This window comes from Eleutherodactylus coqui, chromosome 5, assembly GCF_035609145.1.
Source record: "Eleutherodactylus coqui strain aEleCoq1 chromosome 5, aEleCoq1.hap1, whole genome shotgun sequence".
Taxonomy (NCBI): domain Eukaryota; kingdom Metazoa; phylum Chordata; class Amphibia; order Anura; family Eleutherodactylidae; genus Eleutherodactylus; species Eleutherodactylus coqui.
The window spans coordinates 13,118,016-13,138,483 of NC_089841.1; the positions used below are offsets into that span (position 1 = coordinate 13,118,016).

At 47.9% G+C, this 20,468-nt stretch overlaps 1 protein-coding gene across 1 annotated transcript in view; it reads right to left on the bottom strand.

The window, feature by feature from the left end:
- Nucleotides 1–20,468, bottom strand: part of LOC136628696 (zinc finger protein 585A-like) — a 119,008-nt gene extending 98,540 nt beyond the window's left edge. Inside the window, exons 1-6 of the mRNA XM_066604800.1 lie at nt 20,428–20,468; nt 11,779–11,887; nt 11,397–11,576; nt 10,510–10,633; nt 10,363–10,427; nt 9,884–9,986 (exon numbers count right to left, since the gene is read on the bottom strand). Coding sequence (XP_066460897.1) covers nt 9,884–9,986; nt 10,363–10,427; nt 10,510–10,633; nt 11,397–11,576; nt 11,779–11,856 — 550 coding nt within the window. The 5' untranslated portion in view covers nt 11,857–11,887; nt 20,428–20,468. The remainder of the gene's footprint in view (nt 1–9,883; nt 9,987–10,362; nt 10,428–10,509; nt 10,634–11,396; nt 11,577–11,778; nt 11,888–20,427) is intronic.

Here is a 20,468-nt window from a genome sequence, read left to right on the forward strand (position 1 = left end):
AAATATAACTCGTAATTAAGAAATTATAGCACCAGTGTTTCTAGTGGCGCACGGTTCTGCCACATACACGTCACACACACAGCTCTGCTATATGTACATCACATACAACTCTGTTACATACATTTTTCATCCCATACAACAGGGATCACAACCAGCACAGAAGAGTCCTGCACACTGTTCACCCCTTGGTCATGTGTCCCCGGACTTCTTCCACATAGGTGACTGATCACATGATGGCGACATCACCACAGGTGCTGTAAGCACATGGCTACTGTCTGACTCTGCAGGTTTTTAATAAAGTGAAAGACCAGTGATGACGTCATTGTCATGTGATCAGGGTCGTAGCTTAAAGCCCCAGTGACTGATCCCATGACCGTGGCATCCTCACTTAGACAGGTGGTTGTTAGTATTTCCTAGCAACTGAGGCTGTGGCGGGTTTGGAGGTTATATAGTCTGCCCATAGTCCGCAGTGTGATGAAGGACCTGTGATAACATCACCGTCATCACACTCATGGACACAGAGCCCAGGTGAATGATCACATGACCGTGACATCACAGGTCCTTTAAGCACACGGTTGCTATCAGGCTCTGCATGTTGTGTTTTAGGACCTTTTATGATGTCACAGTCATGTGATCAGGGGTGGAGCATGTAACTCACTCACTGACAGGTGGTCATTAGTATTTTGATTCTATATTTCCTCAAACAGCAGGGCCCAGATAAAATTCTGATCCCAACTGTTTAAAACGTGAAAATGCCAGTCTATGATCCAGTAGCAGAGTACCTGTTCCCCCTAGAATGGGAGGCCCACGCTAGACTTCTGGTGTAGCACTGTAAAAAGGCGATTGCATCAGAATAAAGACCCTTAACAGCTGCCATAAAAAGGAATATGGGCGATAATTTAGCCTTTGGCATACACAAAAAAAAAAAAAAGTAGTGTGTGCCCGGCCTTAGGGGGGAACTCACACCCGCTTTAGGGATCAGTTCATGGCTTCCACCTCTCTGCTCTGTTTTTGGAACAGATAAACAAGAAATAAAACAGATCCGATTCTCCCCCAATTATTTCAAAATAGCGCAGTCAGTAGCATTAAATCACTGTTTTGTTTAAAACCCCATTGAAATCGACGGAAAGGAACAGATCCCTTTATTTTCTTTTCTCTGCTTCAATAGGAACGAGTTGAAAACCATGAACGGATTTCACCATCAGCCAGGGAGACACTGCATTTAGCACTTACCAGGCATAGAGCAGGGTGCAGCATCCCCCATGACCACCACATCAGGCTCTTCCACCAGCGGCTGCGGTGATATCAGAGTCACTGGCTTCGGAGAAGAGCTGGGCTCCGGCTCTAGTGAAAACGTCTCCTGTGGTTCTTGCTGTGACACAGCTGCAAGTAAAAAGCAGGAAAGCAATATAGGACCAGCGATCGAGAGTTAGGCAATAATTTGTTCTGCCAAGCTTACACCTACCAGGAGTTTGTTCCACAAATGGCTCTGGTGGAGGAGAAGGAGGTCGAGGCGGTCTTTCCTCAGCATGTAGTTGTGGAGGTTTCCCCTCTCTGCCTTCTGCTTTGTGCCTGCGGAGTCTGCCTGCTGTGGGCAAACAGAGGTTCTCGTTAAAAGCATTAATTTACATGATACGCAAAGGACATCTTAGTCTTATCAGTGAGGTATGCCCAATTATTCGATGCATCAGGAAAGAAAACAATGACAAACTCTCAAGTGATGTTTCCAAGCTTTTGTGTTTTATTGTTCCAACACAAGAGGTTATATTATGTGGCATCCCCCACAAAGTAAATGATTCAAAGTCCACAGCATGTGTGATACTTCTTCCCTAGTAAAACATTACAAAGGTTAATTATGACAAAGCTGCATGCTGAGCCTGTAAGATCCTATTAGTAAAACTTCACCTAAAATGTGTGTCTTCAGCACACGGCACAAATATTATGCACATGACCCTGCTGCTTACAATATAATTCAATACTTTCACATTTTAAACAGCAGTGACTAGAAGTTTCTCTGGTTTGTGCAGTTTGAGAAAGCGCCAGACTATTATCCAATAGCCAAGCACCTGTTCCCCCTAGCATGGAGACCCATGCCAGGTTTCTGGTGTAGCTCTGTAAAAAGGAGATTGCATCAGAATAAAGCCCTTTAACCCTTAAATGAGCAATCATTAAGGGGTTAAAAATTGTAAGTGGTTTGATGTGTAAAACATACGGTAGCTATATGCAGTATCCTGGTCGTTACCAGTTGGTTTTGTAAATGGAGGTGGAAGAGGTGCCTGGAGATTAGGGGGCATTCTCATGGTGGGCTGAAAGCGATACGAGGCACTTGGTCCATGGTGGTATGGGCAGTTGACCTGGAGATGGTGCACACTGCCTCCAACTAGCAAGAATACGGTTATCAAGCTCTCCGATTAGTCCTTTAGCCAACAGGTCTGTCCAAACTCTCAAAGTGGATCATCTGGTGCTGTCAGGCATCTCCTTTTGCAGGCAACGTTCTGATGTAATCATACTCTTCCAATGTGCTTTGTAGAAGCTGTTTGCGGTTTTGCAACAACTCATTTTGTCTTGCTTCCCTAGCCATTTTGCCTGGTTGGACGTGGAAAGAGGGTCATAGCATGGAGGAAGGGATTTGGTGTGGCGGCCTGTTTGTGGGTGATCTGTTCATAGGAGTCTATATAGTCCCTTTCCAATAGCATGCTTTTTAGAGCATGTGTCAAACTCGAGGCCTGCTAGCCAAATCTGGCCTGCCATGTCATTTCATGTGGCTCATGAGGTCGGGACGCAGTATAGCCTCTCCGGCACACTGTGGACTCATTTGCGGCCTGCTGCTTGGTTGTAGGATCACGGTCACCGTCCTGGTCCTACACTGAGACGCCAGATGTATATGGACTGAGCGCTGTGGCTATTACTGCATCCCTCAAAGCCTTTGGTGTGCACCGTCTGCTTCTCCTATTGAGCCTACCCTTCAGACTGAGGTGGCTTGTATATCCCGGCTGGTCCTTACTACCATTCTGCAGAGGACAGTCTGTTCCAGCCTGCCTATCCATATCCTGTGAGCCTGTTGCACAGATCAGAGGGGAGGTTTTCTGGGCTACAACTTTGCTCTGGTCCTTTGGACAAATGGTCCTTTTGAAGGTGACCAAAATGAAGTTTATCAAATAAAGCATTCATGGGAATTATGATACTAGTTGCTTGTTGAGGTATAGCTAGTCGTGTGCCTATGCTGTTAGAGGCCGGCTGGCTTGTTTGTGCGGCCACCACTGGGTTCTGGTAACGTAGTATGTAAGGCCGAATGAAGACAATGTCCATCTAGTTCAGCCTGTTTATGGGACATCTTTAGCCGTGCTTGGAACACATTGCGAAGAAAGCAAGACCTCCTGATCCTTGGTGAAAGCCAGGAAGTCATGGTACCACGGTCCTGGGGTGTGAGCCTCATGCACCCCGGCCCCAGTTCGCACCTCGTTTCTTTCTTATAACCAGTTTGTATTTTTTGCTTGACAAATTTAAAGTCGGTTTTCTACACAACTTCTGATAAGCCTCGGCCTTCTCCCGGCCTTCTCCAGGCATTGCTGTACTCCAGGCTGGTTACTTCCCAGAGACAAGGTGGTAGATCTCTACGAAGTCCTTCATACTCCATGAGCCCCTATGGAAACAAAAGCAAGAAGATTAAACACTTGTGAACCAGCGCTGTAGTAATGTATCACAGAGATCTAGAATATATGAAAGCCTTTAGGTCATCCCTTAACCCACTTACAGGCTTTAATTTCCCTTAAAGGGGTTGTAGCAAGATTTCATGTTATTCCCCATCCATAGGATTGGGGATAACTTGCTGATCGTGGGGGTCTCACCACTGAGACTCCCATCAATCTCAACAATTGGGGTTTATTGCCCCCCATCCTTCTCACTGCAGGGTTACTGCACCCCCCGTAGTGAGGAGGAGACTGGATGGAGCGCTGGTGCTACCTTTAATTTCAATAGGACTACTGAGATACCCAAGTGGCACGCACTAAAGGGGTTGTCAGGAAAATTAAAAAATTATACTCACCCGTGCCTTACCAGGCCGTTCACCAGGAAGCCGCTGCTCTCCTCCTGTCCCTCCGGCAGCCTTTCTATCGCAAGGCAGAATCTGGCAAAGTGCCAGCTTCTGCCACTGCTCCGACCACTGCTGGACTGCAAGTACTGCCTGGGGTCAGTGGTCAATGCGTCACAAGTGACGTGCCGCCCACTGATTGGCCTGGCCGCGTCTAACCTCTGCCGTCCTCGGAGAGTCGACGGCGAGTGCACATGCACTCCGCTTACAGGCGCGCTTGCACACTTGCCGTCGACTCTCCGAGGACGCCAGTGGTTAGATGCGGCCAGGTCGGCGTCAGCGCGCAGAAGCCGCTGGGAGATAACCTCTCACGCAACAGCTGAACAATAGAGGAAAGTAATACAATGGGATAAGGCGAGTTTACTTTGTTTTTTTTAACCCTTTTCTTTCCACAGGTTAGACTCTACAGGGATGCAGGGTAGGGGAGTATAATTTTTATTTTTTTTCCTGACAGAACCCCTTTAAGTATTTCAGTCAGTCCATTGAAATGAATGGAGTGTCTACTGTAGGCAGAGGGGTGAATGGGACCCCCATTCTTGAGATCGGCAGGGATCTCAGCGGTGAAACACCCATGATCAGCAACCTAATAACTTGGGGATTCTGGTACAACCCCTTTAATACAATGTCAGCCCCAGATGAGACTGCCAAATAAAGGACCCCCAGACCACACTATAGGCCTCATGCCCACGGACGGGTCAGGGGTCGCCTGCGAAATATTTCATGGGGAATCAGACCAGGCGCCCCCAGAGACCCCATACTCGCCTCTCCAGATTCCTGCGATACTTCTGCTGTGCTCACAGCGGAAGTATCTCAGGACGGACGGTTTCCGTTAACTACAATGGAAGCCATCCGTGCGATTTTCCGTACAGAATAGAACGTGCTGCGATTCTCCCCCGCGAGTGGGGGGGGGGGGGGGGGGGGAGAGGAAATAAATATCGCACTTGATTTCGGCTCGTGGGCAGTGGAGAATCATTAAACATGGCGTGTCTATGGACGGTCGTTGCTGCAGAATTCGCAGCCGGTGTATGACCGCGATTTTTACAACGATAGCCCATATACAGACTTTCGGCCATATACAGAGCCCATCATCCTCACCATCAGCACTTGGTTACCTCTGGCCATTGTTGTGATGAAACACCCTGAGCTGCACAACTTAACCCCTCAGTGACCACTTCCTGCTTTGCTGGGCTTTAATCCCCAGTGCCGCAAGACGCTTCTTCTGGGGATTAAAGCCCTGCAGGCTGTGGACATGACAGCTCCATGCTGTAGGGTTGCCAGGGTAATTTAAAATCTCCCCACTCATGGCTACCAAACGTAGCCAAGAGCCAGGAGATCTAACGGGGGGCCGCGGTATGCGGTGCTTCGTCACGTGATTGTATAAAAGCAAAATAATTAGTTAATTAAAGTTATACCTCCCGGCACAGATCTGATCTGTGAGGGGAGGAGTAGTTAGTTACCCAAGGCCTCCAGCGATGTCCCCTGACGGGATCCTTATCCGTGGACCTATCCCTAGTTTTGGCGCATGCGCCCGTCACCAAATTGAGGGATGCACGGACAGAAGCTGGGGAGGGCCTGGGAAATATAAAATCTCCTTGCTCCTGGCTACTGTAGCCGAAAGCCAGAAGCGATAACTGACGACCGCAGTGATTGGTCCCCGGTCACGTGATCGCCGTTATCCAATGGATAATGGCAATCACGTAAAAGTAAAAAAAAAGTTGACATTTGATGCTCCTTTTGGTTTGGGCCCTGTTGTGCATATGTAGATTAGAGCAACAAATATCATTATTTTTTTCTTTTGCTTTGCTTAGAGTCATTCAAAACTGTGAGGTCGAAATACGCAGTACAGCCCTAGATAAATTCGTTAAGGGCTCTAGTTTTCAAAATGGGGTCATTTGTGGGGGTTCTCCAACGTTTTGGCCGCTCAAGGGCTCTACAAGTGGGCAATGGGGCCTAAAATTCCTTCAAGCACAATGTCCGATCTGAAAGCCTCGGCTGCTCCTTTCAGTTTGGGCCCCATTGTACATACGGACAGAAGATTAGGGCCACAATGGGTAGGTTTCTGAACACAGCACAAACAGGGGGATCCATTTTGAGGTGTAAATCCTCATTTTCATGGGCACTATAGAAAAAGAATTTCTTTAAAATGACATATTTGCAAAAAAATTTTTTTCCCCCTCTAAATTGCATTAACTCCTGAAAAAAAAAAAAAAAACTGGGGTCAAAATCCTCCTGAACCCCTTAGTGAATACACTAAGGGGCGTAGTTTTTTTTTTTAATGGGATAATCTGTGGCGTATCTATCATTCTGACACCCATGAGCTTTTGTGATCTTGGCTTGGTGTAGGAAGACAAAATGTTACCATATATACTTAAGTATTAGCCGAGTCAATAAGTTTAACCACAAAGAAAAAAAATTGTTAAACGTAGTGACTCGAGTAGAATCACAGCTGGCGCTCGATAAACCAGTCACAGCCATTCAGAATGACATCACTGAATGGCTGTGATTGATTTAGCGTGTGCCGGCTGCGATTGGCTGACGCTCGGTCCAATCACAGCGCTGTCTGCGGGAATTTCTAAACCAAGCCAGAGATGACAGCGGGGAAAGGACGGAAGCAGCTTGCGGCACCGCTGGGGACAACATCGCCAGCCGAGAGGTGAGTATTGAGGGGTTTTTGGTTTGTTTTTTTTTTAACCTCCATCAAGTTCAAGCCAAAGTGTACACACACACACAAAAGTTTTTCAAATGTGCATCCAGATAAGAGTAAACAGATGGAAATATAAAGCTCATCAAAAAATGTGTACAGTGTGTGTTTGTATATATTTGAGATATTGCAGTTGAAAATGGGAGAAAACAATTTCTTCAAAATTTTGCCAATTTTGGCACTTTAAATATACACAAAAATGCTATCGGATTACGTTTACCACCTAAATGAAGTACAACATGTGGTGGAAAAACAGTCAGAATCACTTGGATATGCTAAACCTTTACGGAGTTATTCTATGTTCAAGTAACACGTCAGATTTCCAAAATTTGGCCCGGTCAGTAAGGCGCAAACAGGCTTGGTCACTAAGGAGTTAACATCAGCCAGGAGGTAGGATGAAAGAACACTATATGGACAAAAGTATTTGGACTCCGCATGTTTTTCATAAAAAGTGCTTTATTCTTCTATTTAGTGATGTGTCCGCCCTCCTTCTGCTTGTATTACAGCGGCCGCATGTCGAGGCAGACTCTCCGCAAGTTCTCTATAAGTCCGGGCAGGAATAGCCGCCATTCCTCATACAGGGCTGTGAGAAGAGATAGTTGCGAGGATGGCGTGTCGTACCCGTCGCTCTAGTTCGTCCCACAAGCGCTCGATCGAATGAATGGTTATTACAAAATGAGCAGCTTTTTCTTTTACCCATGCCCTTCCCAGCATACCGTGCGGCAAACTCAGGATTTGCATTTTTGCCGATTTTCTGCAGTGTCCAAATACTTTTGTCCATATAGTGTATAATCAAACACAGGGTAACGAGGGCTAATGGAGACCGAGTAACTGAAACCAAAGGTTACAACACAAACTTGCAGGCAAGCAAACCCACCTTTGTATTTGTAGAATTCTTTCCTGCGAAAAATCCCTCAAAGTAGACCGGACCTCCAGGCAACAGCAAAGCATCTCTTGTTGCAGCGAGCATGAACATCTTGCAGGCAGGTCTCTTTCCAGGCGATCATAACTGCAAATGATTCTTTGCAGCTTTTACGTACTTCCCGTGTCACGATGCAGTTATGAACATCCATTTCTTTAGTAGCCAATAGCAGAACACTTTGTGGGAAGGTTAAAACCTCAGGTGATCCACGTTTTGATTTTCCAACAGCCAATTGCACACCATTTTGTGGCTTCAAAACTATGCTCTGCCGAAGAATTACCCCTCTCTACCCCTCCAGGTTTGCAAACGATTTAATGATTGAATGTCATTATGTGAAAAGCAAACGATGAGCGATAATCTTTTTTTTGTCCGAGTTTGAGTCCCTGTCCCCACATTCTGCATTCCGCTACCCGGGTCCCTGTCCCCACATTCTGCATTCCGCTACCCGGGTCCCTGTCCCCACATTCTGCATTCCGCTACCCGGGTCCCTGTCCCCACATTCTGCATTCCGCTACCCGGGTCCCTGTCCCCACATTCTGCATTCCGCTACCCGGGTCCCTGTCCCCACATTCTGCATTCCGCTACCCGGGTCCCAGTCCCCACATTCTGCATTCCGCTACCCGGGTCCCAGTCCCCACATTCTGCATTCCGCTACCCGGGTCCCAGTCCCCACATTCTGCATTCCGCTACCCGGGTCCCAGTCCCCACATTCTGCATTCCGCTACCCGGGTCCCTGTCCCCACATTCTGCATTCCGCTACCCGGGTCCCTGTCCCCACATTCTGCATTCCGCTACCCGGGTCCCTGTCCCCACATTCTGCATTCCGCTACCCGGGTCCCTGTCCCCACATTCTGCTACCCGGGTCCCTGTCCCCACATTCTGCATTCCGCTACCCGGGTCCCTGTCCCCACATTCTGCATTCCGCTACCCGGGTCCCTGTCCCCACATTCTGCATTCCGCTACCCGGGTCCCTGTCCCCACATTCTGCATTCCGCTACCCGGGTCCCTGTCCCCACATTCTGCATTCCGCTACCCGGGTCCCTGTCCCCACATTCTGCATTCCGCTACCCGGGTCCCTGTCCCCACATTCTGCATTCCGCTACCCGGGTCCCTGTCCCCACATTCTGCATTCCGCTACCCGGGTCCCTGTCCCCACATTCTGCATTCCGCTACCCGGGTCCCTGTCCCCACATTCTGCATTCCACTACCCGGGTCCCTGTCCCCACATTCTGCATTCCGCTACCCGGGTCCCTGTCCCCACATTCTGCATTCCGCTACCCGGGTCCCTGTCCCCACATTCTGCATTCCGCTACCCGGGTCCCTGTCCCCACATTCTGCATTCCGCTACCCGGGTCCCTGTCCCCACATTCTGCATTCCGCTACCCGGGTCCCTGTCCCCACATTCTGCATTCCGCTACCCGGGTCCCTGTCCCCACATTCTACATTCCGCTACCCGGGTCCCTGTCCCCACATTCTGCATTCCGCTACCCGGGTCCGTGTCCCCACATTCTGCATTCCGCTACCCGGGTCCCTGTCCCCACATTCTGCATTCCGCTACCCGGGTCCCTGTCCCCACATTCTACATTCCGCTACCCGGGTCCCTGTCCCCACATTCTGCATTCCGCTACCCGGGTCCGTGTCCCCACATTCTGCATTCCGCTACCCGGGTCCCTGTCCCCACATTCTGCATTCCGCTACCCGGGTCCCTGTCCCCACATTCTGCATTCCGCTACCCGGGTCCGTGTCCCCACATTCTGCATTCCGCTACCCGGGTCCGTGTCACCACATTCTGCATTCCGCTACCCGGGTCTGTGTCCCCACATTCTGCATTTCTATTTTGCTATTCAGGTTTATGTATCCATAGTCTGCATTCTCTTATCTAAGCCTGTGACTTTCTGTATTCCATTTTATGGGTGTAGGTCTCCGTGTTTTGTATTCTGTACTGTGGATCTACGTCTCCAACTTCTTGATTATAAACACTCATTGTATGTCATTTCTTATAACAGATCACATTGTCAGCCATATTTAGTTTGTACTCCGGCTGAATGGGGGAATATACAGCGGAAAATCTGACAGATCTCAGAGCTTATAAATCTACATAACTATCTGCAGCCGGTGACCGAGGAGAATCTGTGACTCTTCTCTGCTGTATTCAGTGGTTACTACTCACCTGGGCGGTTACCTGTAGGAATCTCCTCTTTACACCACTGATCGCCCCTCACGTTTGTCTCTGTAGTACTAATATTGGTCAGATCTTCATCCTCATACAAAAGCTGCGAGACAAATATTGTAAAAGTCAGAAGCCGGTTGGCGAAGTTGTGTGGAATGTATTACATGACCGGGAAAGATCATGACGGCAAAAAATAACCAGGTCTAGAAGCCGGACATAAATAGTAGATGTCAGACCAATGACACGCTCAGGTACCTCTAACACATGTATATTCAGAATGGCTAGACACGCCAAATGGAGGTTTGCAAGCCTGCTGTCACTGCACAGAGCATAACCCAACTCCTTCCCCTCCCTCTCAGAACAATGTATAAGGGGGGGAGAAAGTTGGTTTCTGCTGTAGATACAGGGTACACCACATCACACAAGACTTATGAGGAAAGAAGATAGTTATTGATGATGGTGCTGACTTGAGGTTCTACCTGATGGTCCTGTGGAAGAAGAGGACGTGGACATCTCTCTGGGGTTCTTCTCTTACTGGATGGAACTGCAGGAAACACAGACGGACACTGAAGTCATTCTTTATATACAGATAATAAAGTCCCCGTGGATTTAGTCCTGTCTATTACCTGGGGATGAGAGCGGCTGGTGGTCCTCCATCATGGCCTCCTTGTACAGATCATTGTGTCCTTCTAAATACTCCCACTCCTCCATGGAGAAATAGACAGCGACATCCTGACACCTTATAGGAACCTGACAACACAATATACAGTAACTAGCTGATATACCCGGCTTCGCACGAGTTAATTTGGTACTGGTGTTTATCTGGTGTTCACACGGAACATCTTATGAAGTCGTGGTTATTTTAGAGATACCGGAAAAACATATGTTCACTATTTTGCATAGTTCTCTGCGTTACCCAGGAACCACGGGAGGTAACCATGCGACGTTTCCTTTATATAAAAGGACATCAGGAAGTGAATTAGATTCCGTATGTAAAATGTGGACACTAATTCTTTGGCACTTAGAATTGAATAATCGAGTTGGGACCCATTAATTTTTCCTATTTATGACATAATCAATGCTCGTGCCAAATTTCAAGTTTCTATGACATCGGGAAGTGAGAGAATTAGATTATGTACGTAAAATTTGGACGCTAATTCTTTTGCGCTAGAATTGAATAATCGAGTTGGGACCCATTAGCTTTTCCTATTTATGACATAATCAATGCCCGTGCCAAATTTCATGTTTCTATGACTTTGGGAAGTGAGAGATTTAGATTATGTACGTTAAATTTCGACACTAATTCTTTTGTGCTAGAATTTAATAATCGAGTTGGGACCCAATTACTTTTCCTATTTTGGAGATAATCTATGCTTGTCCCAAAATTCATGTTTCTACGACATCGGGAAGTTGGAAAACAGTCAGTCAGGGCTTTCGTCTTTATATATATAGATTACCCAGAAGCCTCCATTGCTGTTACTGTATAATGTCCCAGCATTCCCTGCCGCTTTACCTCTCCAGTCAGCAGCTCAATCATCTTGTTGGTGAGTTCTAGAATCTTCTGTACATTGATGTCCTCATGTATCAGGGGGTGCGGTGGGGGCCCCGTGATTGGGCTTAGGGGTCTTCCCCATTTATCACACTTAGGAGACCGACAGCCATCGCTAGAGGTCTTCTTCACTACTGTGTAATCCTGTATATGGGGAGACATTAATAAATATCACTACAGACATTTACAGAGTCCATCACCTCTCCAGTGACATCATCTGTTATTACAAGACCAGAATGATGTAACGTGAGTAATGTGACATCAGACTCTCTCCCCTCTCCAGTGACATCATCTGTTGTCACATTACATCATTCTTATCTATGGTTATATCATCAGAATCTCTCACCTCTCCAGTAAGCTGGAAGAGTATCTCTAGGGTAAGATTTAATACACTTTCCGCCATCTTGTTCCTGTCCTTCTCCATCTTTTAACAGCAGATCCTATACTGTGAAGATCTTAAGGGAAAGAAAATGAGAATGTAAAAAGCAAAAAACATAAATCCCATGTCAAACAATGAAATTACTGGAGAAAATAATGGGAAGTATTTGAGGATATTAACCCTTAAGGACTTGGCTTTCCCCCCCCCCCCCCCCCCCATCTTGACTCTTCCTCCCCACTTCAAAAAAATCATAACTCTTATTTTATCATTGACATAGCAAAATATGTATTTTTTTACTATTGAAGAAAGACCCCCAAGAAGATTAGCCCTCTCTTCTGCTGTGGTGAAAATCCCTCCAATCAAAAAAAAAAACTGGCAATTTAGGGCTCCTGCAGATGGGGGTGTATGTAATAAATCCATCTTCCTAAGTTTAGTCAATGATTTAATTATTACTGGTAGTCGGATAGAGTCCCTTTTCCCACCTTTCATCCCTCTCACACATACCAAATTATAGGGGGGCTACAACCCTAATCTACCATTCAACCCAAATCCCATTTTCCTCTCACCCCTTCAACTGGTGAAATTGAGATGTCAAAAAAAAAAAAAAAAAAAAAATTATATATTATACACACATATACATATACACACCCAAATATTAAGAAAAATCGCCGACCCTCCAGACCAGTTTTCCCTTTGAAGGGTCTCCAACTTGCTTCCAGCAGTTTTCTTATTCCGTAATCAACTCCTAAAGATCGTATGGAGGCTAAAAAATATTGTGAAGTACCTGAAGGAGTTGTGGCATCAAAAGCCTTTTAATAAGATTTCCCCGCCAATCATCCACAGTGGGAGACGATGCCAGACACCATAATATCCTCTATTTGCATAGACAGAGTACCTATTGGGAGATCTATTATACAAAGTGTATTAAGTTACCTGGAGCAACCAGAGTATTGTCCAACTTCTGGATTTCTCAACGTCCACAGATCCCATCAACCCAATTCCATCAATAGGTGGGGAAGGAGAAGACTCTATAGGGCCTTTATTAAATGTGTCCAAACAGGGACCCAGACAATTATTAAAATCACCCACAAATAGCCAGCAGGGGATACAGTCAAACTCCATGATCATCTTAATACAGTTGTTGGAATACACAGGGTGGAGGTGTATTAAAAATTATTTTACTCAAACACATTTGAGACAAACAAATCTGCCCATAGAATCTATGAACGATGACGGTCGTCCAATAGATATTTAGGAATCCACACACTTTCAAACTCCATCATCATCTTAATACAGTTGCTGGAATATGCAGGGTGGAGGTGTATTAAAAATTATTTTACTCAATATACACATTTGAGACAAACAAATCTGCCCGTAGAATCTATGAATGATGACCGTCATCCAATAGATATTTAGGAATCCACACACTTATTCCACGTGAATAACTCGAGTACACAGAGAGAAACCAATGTGCCCATACAGAACGGTGAAGCCAGTGTGCAACATCTCCTGGTCAATGTGTTTCTAACAGACTAACAAGAGCTGGTTGAAGTTGTTGAATAGATGGGGAAAAAAAAAACAAAAAAATGTATCTTTTAATTTTGTCCCCCATATCCCGCATATTCCACAAAATTATATTAACCTCTTGAACCATGGTAAATATTATTTACATTTTACACATACAATTTAAGACGCCGGATGCCTTTAACATACCGCCACACTCAACCCTTTACACAAATAACCATATTCCCTAGGCATAGTGATAATGGTCAAACACAATACCACACTAAGGTCGCTAATACTAAGAAGAGCAGTACCCTGCAGCCGCCCACCTATTAAATACAGTGATACCTTGGGTTAAGAGGGCCTTAGCTTACAAGCTTTTTCACTTGAGGGCAGGCTCTCAACCCAAGTTTTTGCTCTTAAGTCAAAGCAAAAATTCGGTAAAGAGCCTTGCTCTCAATGGGGCCACCGCCGCTATCGGTGGCCCCATTGAAAGCAATAGCCTGCTGACAACCACTGCAGTGATTTTCGGGGAAGGGCTTTAAATATAAGCCCTTCCCTGAAAATCATCCCTATAAATCAACATATATATTAACCTGTCCACTGTTGCCGGGGCTCAGGCGTGTCTAGCTGCCGTTTGTTCTCCCCCCCATTAAAAAAAAGATAGACGGTAAAGGCAGCACTTCGCACAGAAATAATCAACATGTGACCATTTATTATCGAAGTCCATGGTCCTAAGCGTCAGCAACATTTCAACCCTGACCGAGTCTTTTTCAAGCTTGAAAAAGACCCGGTCAGGGTTGAAACGTTGCTGACGCTTAGGACCATGGACTTAATAAAGGTCACATATTGATTATTTATCGCTGTGCGGAGTGCTGCCTTTACCGTCTAGATTTTCTGGAATTACATGGGATTTGGGATCCAGTCCCTCCTGAGGCGTGCACCAATTACCATATACGTATTTGGAAGTGTGGTGAGTGCTGTTGACAGAAGTACAGTTTTGAAAATGTTCTCCCCCATTTTCAATCCCCACCTGCTGAAAAGTTTCAGAGCAGTGCAGGGAGAGCAAGTGGCGGCTAGACACGCCTGAGCCCCGGCAGACAGGTGAATATATATTTTATTTTTTTTTACTGCAGCTAGGGATGATTTCAGGGAACGGCTTATATTTAAAGCCCTTCCCCGAAAATCACTGCAGGGATATGGGCGTATTATTGCTTGACGTGGGGCAACGCCATCCCCATTGAAATCAGTGGGAGAGCTTCGCGATCCGGAACAGATTAATGGCTTTTCCATTCATTTCAATGAGGAAACTGGTTTTGAGATAAGAGTGTTTTGGGTTAAGAGCTCCATCATGGAATGAATTAAACTCTTAACCCAAGGCACCGCTGTAATCTCATTTCAGGCAGTCAAATCTACCAATATTCACTAATAAAAAGGACGACTTATTACTGTTATATAAATATTGTTCAAGTTTGTCAGGGAGGCATCCCCAGAATCGTGAAAGAAGTCCCACCCGCATCCCAGCTCTCAGCCATGAAACCCTGTAGCCTTCTTTGTAGGACCACGGCATGATCTTGAAGGACGGCTGTACAATGACCAGCCATAATTATCTCTTATTCCTCTTCCTTTGTTTACCATAATGTCCCGGTCTTTATAATGCAGGAGTTTATCAGACAGTTCTCGGCGTGGCACCCGGTGGAGGGGGTTTAGCAGGAGCTCTATGAGCCCTTCCACAGCAAAGATAGGTGTCAAGCATCTTCCTCAATAGTTCATCTCAGACACAATCAATGTCTCCACCTTTTCTGGAACCTCCAGCAGTCGCAAATTATTTCCCCTTAGTCTATTTTCCAGATCATCTGCTTTATATCGTAAAGTACAGATAGACGGCTCACATTTACTAACTGCATCCTGCATCAGGTCAGCTTTTACTTCCATTGGTCCATGTCTCTACCTTAGACAATCATTCAGTAACTTTCTGCAAATCGTGTCTTATAAATCCAACATCCTCTTTCAGGTTACCAACCCGAGCGGAGAGGGAAGTCAGAAGAGCATTGCTTTAGTCGCAGCTGGATAAGCATTGTGTAGAGTAGGTTTACTTAGTGTATTATTTTGCATATCCACACCACTAGTGCTGGGAATGGTCTGCATAATAGTGTTCACACAGGCAGATGAAGCAGATGCAGCGTATAAAACAGGGCCATGCTTACCCTTCCCAATTACAGTGCGAGATAACAAAGTCCCACCAGGAGGCAGCAAATACAACTCTAGATGTTTCATGAGTATTTTTTTTACCAAGGTAGCAGGAGGATTTCAATGAGCAAGTGTTGCCAACCAGTTTGCCTCATTGACCATTCTCATCACTTTACTGAGAAATGCCACAAAGGGTTCCGTGCGTTCCACATCACCCCCACTCAATATTCACTACTTTTTCCAATGTTGCACATGAAGCCGCAAGGTGCAACGTATTTGCAGTAGCGTTCAGATACCAGAGTGCCATCATGAAGTGCATGTACACTGCCGACTTCTTTCCTCCTCATCACAACTCTGTTAAACAACAGACCGGCCTCACAACAAACTAGCCTGTACTATTACTGTCCTTCACTTCTCCCATCTATTGCTCCTCCACAACAGAAACCGTGGTGCAGCACAACAAAGGCCCAGGGACAGCGGGGCAGCCAGCAGAGTCACAAACACCGGCCAGGAGGAAACAAGCCAGCACAACAGGTGGGAGCTCTCCTGGTGTCTAACATCACGCTGGAGGCCGCACTCCTACATGTCTACACCAGGATCTATTATTGTTATACGGTACATGTGTGTGACCGCTGCCAGCATGCCCCTTCAACATGTCTACACCGGGATCCATTATTGTTACACGGTACATGTGTGTGACCGCTGCCAGAATGCCACTTCAACATGTCTACACCGGGATCCATTATTGTTACACGGTACATGTGTGTGACCGCCGCCGGAGTGCCACTTCAACATGTCTACACCGGGATCTATTATTGTTATACGGTACATGTGTGTGACCGCTGCCAGAATGCCACTTCAACATGTCTACACCGGGATCCATTATTGTTACACGGTACATGTGTGTGACCGCCGCCGGAGTGCCACTTCAACATGTCTACACCGGGATCCATTATTGTTATACGGTACATGTGTGTGACCGCTGCCGGCATGCCACTTCAACATGTCTACACCGGGATCTATTATTGTTATACGGTACATGTGTGTGACCGCTGCCAGAATGCCACTTCAACATGTCTACACCGGGATCCATTATTGTTATACGGTACATGTGTGTGACCGCCGCCGGAGTGCCACTTCAACATGTCTACACCGGGATCTATTATTGTTATACGGTACATGTGTGTGACTTCTACATGCAATTTTATTTTTAAGAAAATAATTTGTTTTATACAAAGTTGCATGAAGGTGGACACAGCGGTCACAGCCCATCCAGGCAATGGCAATCAGTACGCTGCCTGCTTCCAACACGTCTCTAGGACTTCTAGGCGCACTTACTATTCAGGTCTGTAATTCCTGTATTTTACAGAATGTTTACTTCTTAAACTTTATAACTAAATGTTCGGCCTTCTCCATTCTGTTGATGTTATGAAAGTACAGCGGATAAGTCTGCCCCCCCCCCCCCTCCCCTCCCGTTACACTGCCAGGGTTTGTCATTCACCTTCCATGTGACCCGTTATCAGTACAATCCCACTGGGGAGCAAACTGTCTTTTAGGGTGGAAACAAAAAACTAACCTAATGTGTTTGCACAAGTGTTCACACCCTCTTATATTTGGGGATGGGGTTGTGTTCAGAATCAGCCAATCACATGTAACCTCCTGTTAGACAGCAGTCAGCACTCCGCTGCCATTATTTACAGGGATTCTGGGTTCCCCCATATCAAGGTCTGATTGTTGGAAGGTGTCAGTCAGGAGAAGGGGGCCAAGAAATCACATGTACCATGGAGCACAGGGGATTAATGGCCCAACAGTGACATCACCAAGAAGTGGATGTCTTCCAGACTGGTGATAAGACCAGAAGAGAACTGTTTCAGGAGGCCAACAGCAACATTAGAGGAGTTTAAGTTTCTGGCGAGTGACAACCATCTCCTGTGTTCTTTAGATCTACAGGCTGTGGGGGAGGAAAGCATGAACAGCCCCAAATATCCGTCCATTCTGGCCCAAAACCTTCAGTTCTCTGCTGGAAAGCTGGAGATGAAGAGGAAATTCACCTTTCAGCAGGACGAACCGAAGCAACAAGAGAATGTCCCACTAGAGGCTGCAGCTGAACCCCATAGCAGATCTATGGGGGGCCTGAAGAGGGCACTACACACCAGAGCCCGGACCTGAACCCTATAGCAGGGCTACAGGTGACCTGAAGAGGGTGCTACACACCAGAGGGCAGACCTGAACCTCATAGCAGATCTGTGGGGGACCTAAAGAGGGCGCTACACACCACAGCTCAGACCTGAACCCCATAACTGAGCTACGGGTGACCTGAAGAGGGCGCTACACACCAGAGAGCAGACCTGAACCCCATAGCAGATCTATGGGGGACCTAAAGAGGGCGCTACACACCAGAGCCTGGACCTGAACTCCATAGCAGATCTATGAGGGACCTGAAGAGGGTGCTACACACCAGAGCCTGGATCTGAACCCCATAGCAGATCTGTGGGGGATCTGAAGAGGGCGCTACACACCAGAGCGCGGACCTGAACCCCATAGCAGGTCTATGAGGGACCTGAAGAGGGCGCTACACACCAGAGCCCAAACCTGAACCCAGAAGCTGATCTGCAGGGGGACCTAAAGAGGGCACTACACACCAGAGCCCGGACCTGAACCCCATAGCAGATCTGTGGGGGATCTGAAGAGGGCGCTACACACCAGAGAGCAGACCTAAACACCATAGCAGATCTATGGGGAACCTAAAGAGGGCACTACACACCAGAGGCCAGACCTGAACCCCATAGCAGGTTTATGAGGGACCTGAAGAGGGCGCTACACACCAGAGCCCAGACCTGAACCCCATAGCAGATCTATTGGGGACCTGAAGAGGGCGCCACACACCAGAGCCCAGACCTGAACCCCATAGCAGGTCTGTGGGTGACCTGAAGAGGGCGCTACACACCAGAGCCCGGACCTGAACCCCATAGCAGATCTGTGGGGGACCTGAAGAGGGCGCTACACACCAGAGCTCGAACCTGAACCCCATAGCAGATCTGTGGGGGACCTGAAGAGGGCGCTACACACCAGAGCCCAGACCTGAACCCCATAGCAGATCTGTGGGGGACCTGAAGAGGGCGCTACACACCAGAGCCCGGACCTGAACCCCATAGCAGAGCTACAGGGGATCTGAAGAGGGTGCTACGCACCAGAGCCTGGACCTGAACCCCATAGCAGATCTACGGGGGACCTGAAGAGGGCGCTACACACCAGAGCCCGGACCTGAACCCCATAATAGGTCTATGAGGGACCTGAAGAGGGCGCTACCCACCAGAGCCCAGACCTGAACCCCATAGCAGGTCTATGAGGGACCTGAAGAGGGCGCTACCCACCAGAGCCCAGACCTGAACCCCATAGCAGAGCTATAGGGGATCTGAAGAGGGTGCTACACAACAGAGCCCAGACCTGAACCCCATAGCAGATCTACGGGGGATCTGAAGAGGGCGCTACACCCCAGAGCCTGGACCTGAACGCCATAGCAGATCTGTGGGGGATCTGAAGAGGGCGCTACACACCAGAGCCCGGACCTGAACCCCATAATAGGTCTATGAGGGACCTGAAGAGGGCGCTACACACCAGAGCCCAGACCTGAACCCCATAGCAGGTCTATGAGGGACCTGAAGAGAGCACTACACACCAGAGCCCAGACCTGAACCCCATAGCAGGTCTATGAGGGACCTGAAGAGGGCACTACACACCAGAGCCCAGACCTGAACCCCATAGCAGGTCTATGAGGGACCTGAAGAGGGCACTACACACAAGAGCCCAGACCTGAACCCCATAGCAGAGCTATAGGGGATCTGAAGAGGGCTCTACACACCAGAGCCCAGACCTGAACCCCATAGCAGAGCTGTGGGGGCTCTGAAGAGGGCGCTACACCGCAGAGCCCAGACCTGAACCCCATAGCAGATCTGTGGGGGATCTGAAGAGGGCGCTACACACCAGAGCCAAGACCTGAACCCCATAGCAGATCTACGGGGGATCTGAAGAGGGCGCTACACACCAGAGCCCAGACCTGAACCCAGAAGCTGATCTGCAGGGGGACCTGAAGAGGGCGCTACACACCAGAGCCCAGACCTGAACCCCATAGCAGATCCACGGGGGACCTGAAGAGGGCACTACACACCAGAGCCCAGACCTGAACCCCATAGCAGGTCTATGAGGGACCTGAAGAGGGCACTACACACCAGAGCCCAGAGCTGAACCCCATAGCAGGTCTATGAGGGACCTGAAGAGGGCGCTACACACCAGAGCCCAGACCTGAACCCCATAGCAGGTCTATGAGGGACCTGAAGAGGGCGCTACACACCAGAGCCCAGACCTGAACCCCATAGCAGGTCTATGAGGGACCTGAAGAGGGCGCTACACACCAGAGCCCAGACCTGAACCCCATAGCAGAGCTGTGGGGGCTCTGAAGAGGGCGCTACACCCCAGAGCCCAGACCTGAACCCCATAGCAGATCTGTGGGGGATCTGAAGAGGGCGCTACACACCAGAGCCAAGACCTGAACCCAGAAGCTGATCTGCAGGGGGACCTGAAGAGGGCGCTACACCCCAGAGCCCAGACCTGAACCCCATAGCAGGTCTATTGGGGACCTGAAGAGGGCGCTACACACCAGAGCCCGGACCTGAACCCCATAGCAGGTCTATTGGGGACCTGAAGAGGGCACTACCCATGTGATGCTTTTACAAGGAAGCTTGGGAAAGCTCTCAAAGTGAAGAAGCACCATGCTGGCAGACACCGACCAGAAAACCTAAATGGTGTCAGGTCAAAGGCTGCATCAACGAGTAGTGTTAGGGTGTGCATATTTATGCAAGCACATGATTGTAGCACTCCCCTCCCCCAGCAGTCCTAACATACTGAAACACACAGACCCCCCACCTGCAGAGCCAGACAGCAGCCGTGTGCTTACAGGACCTGTG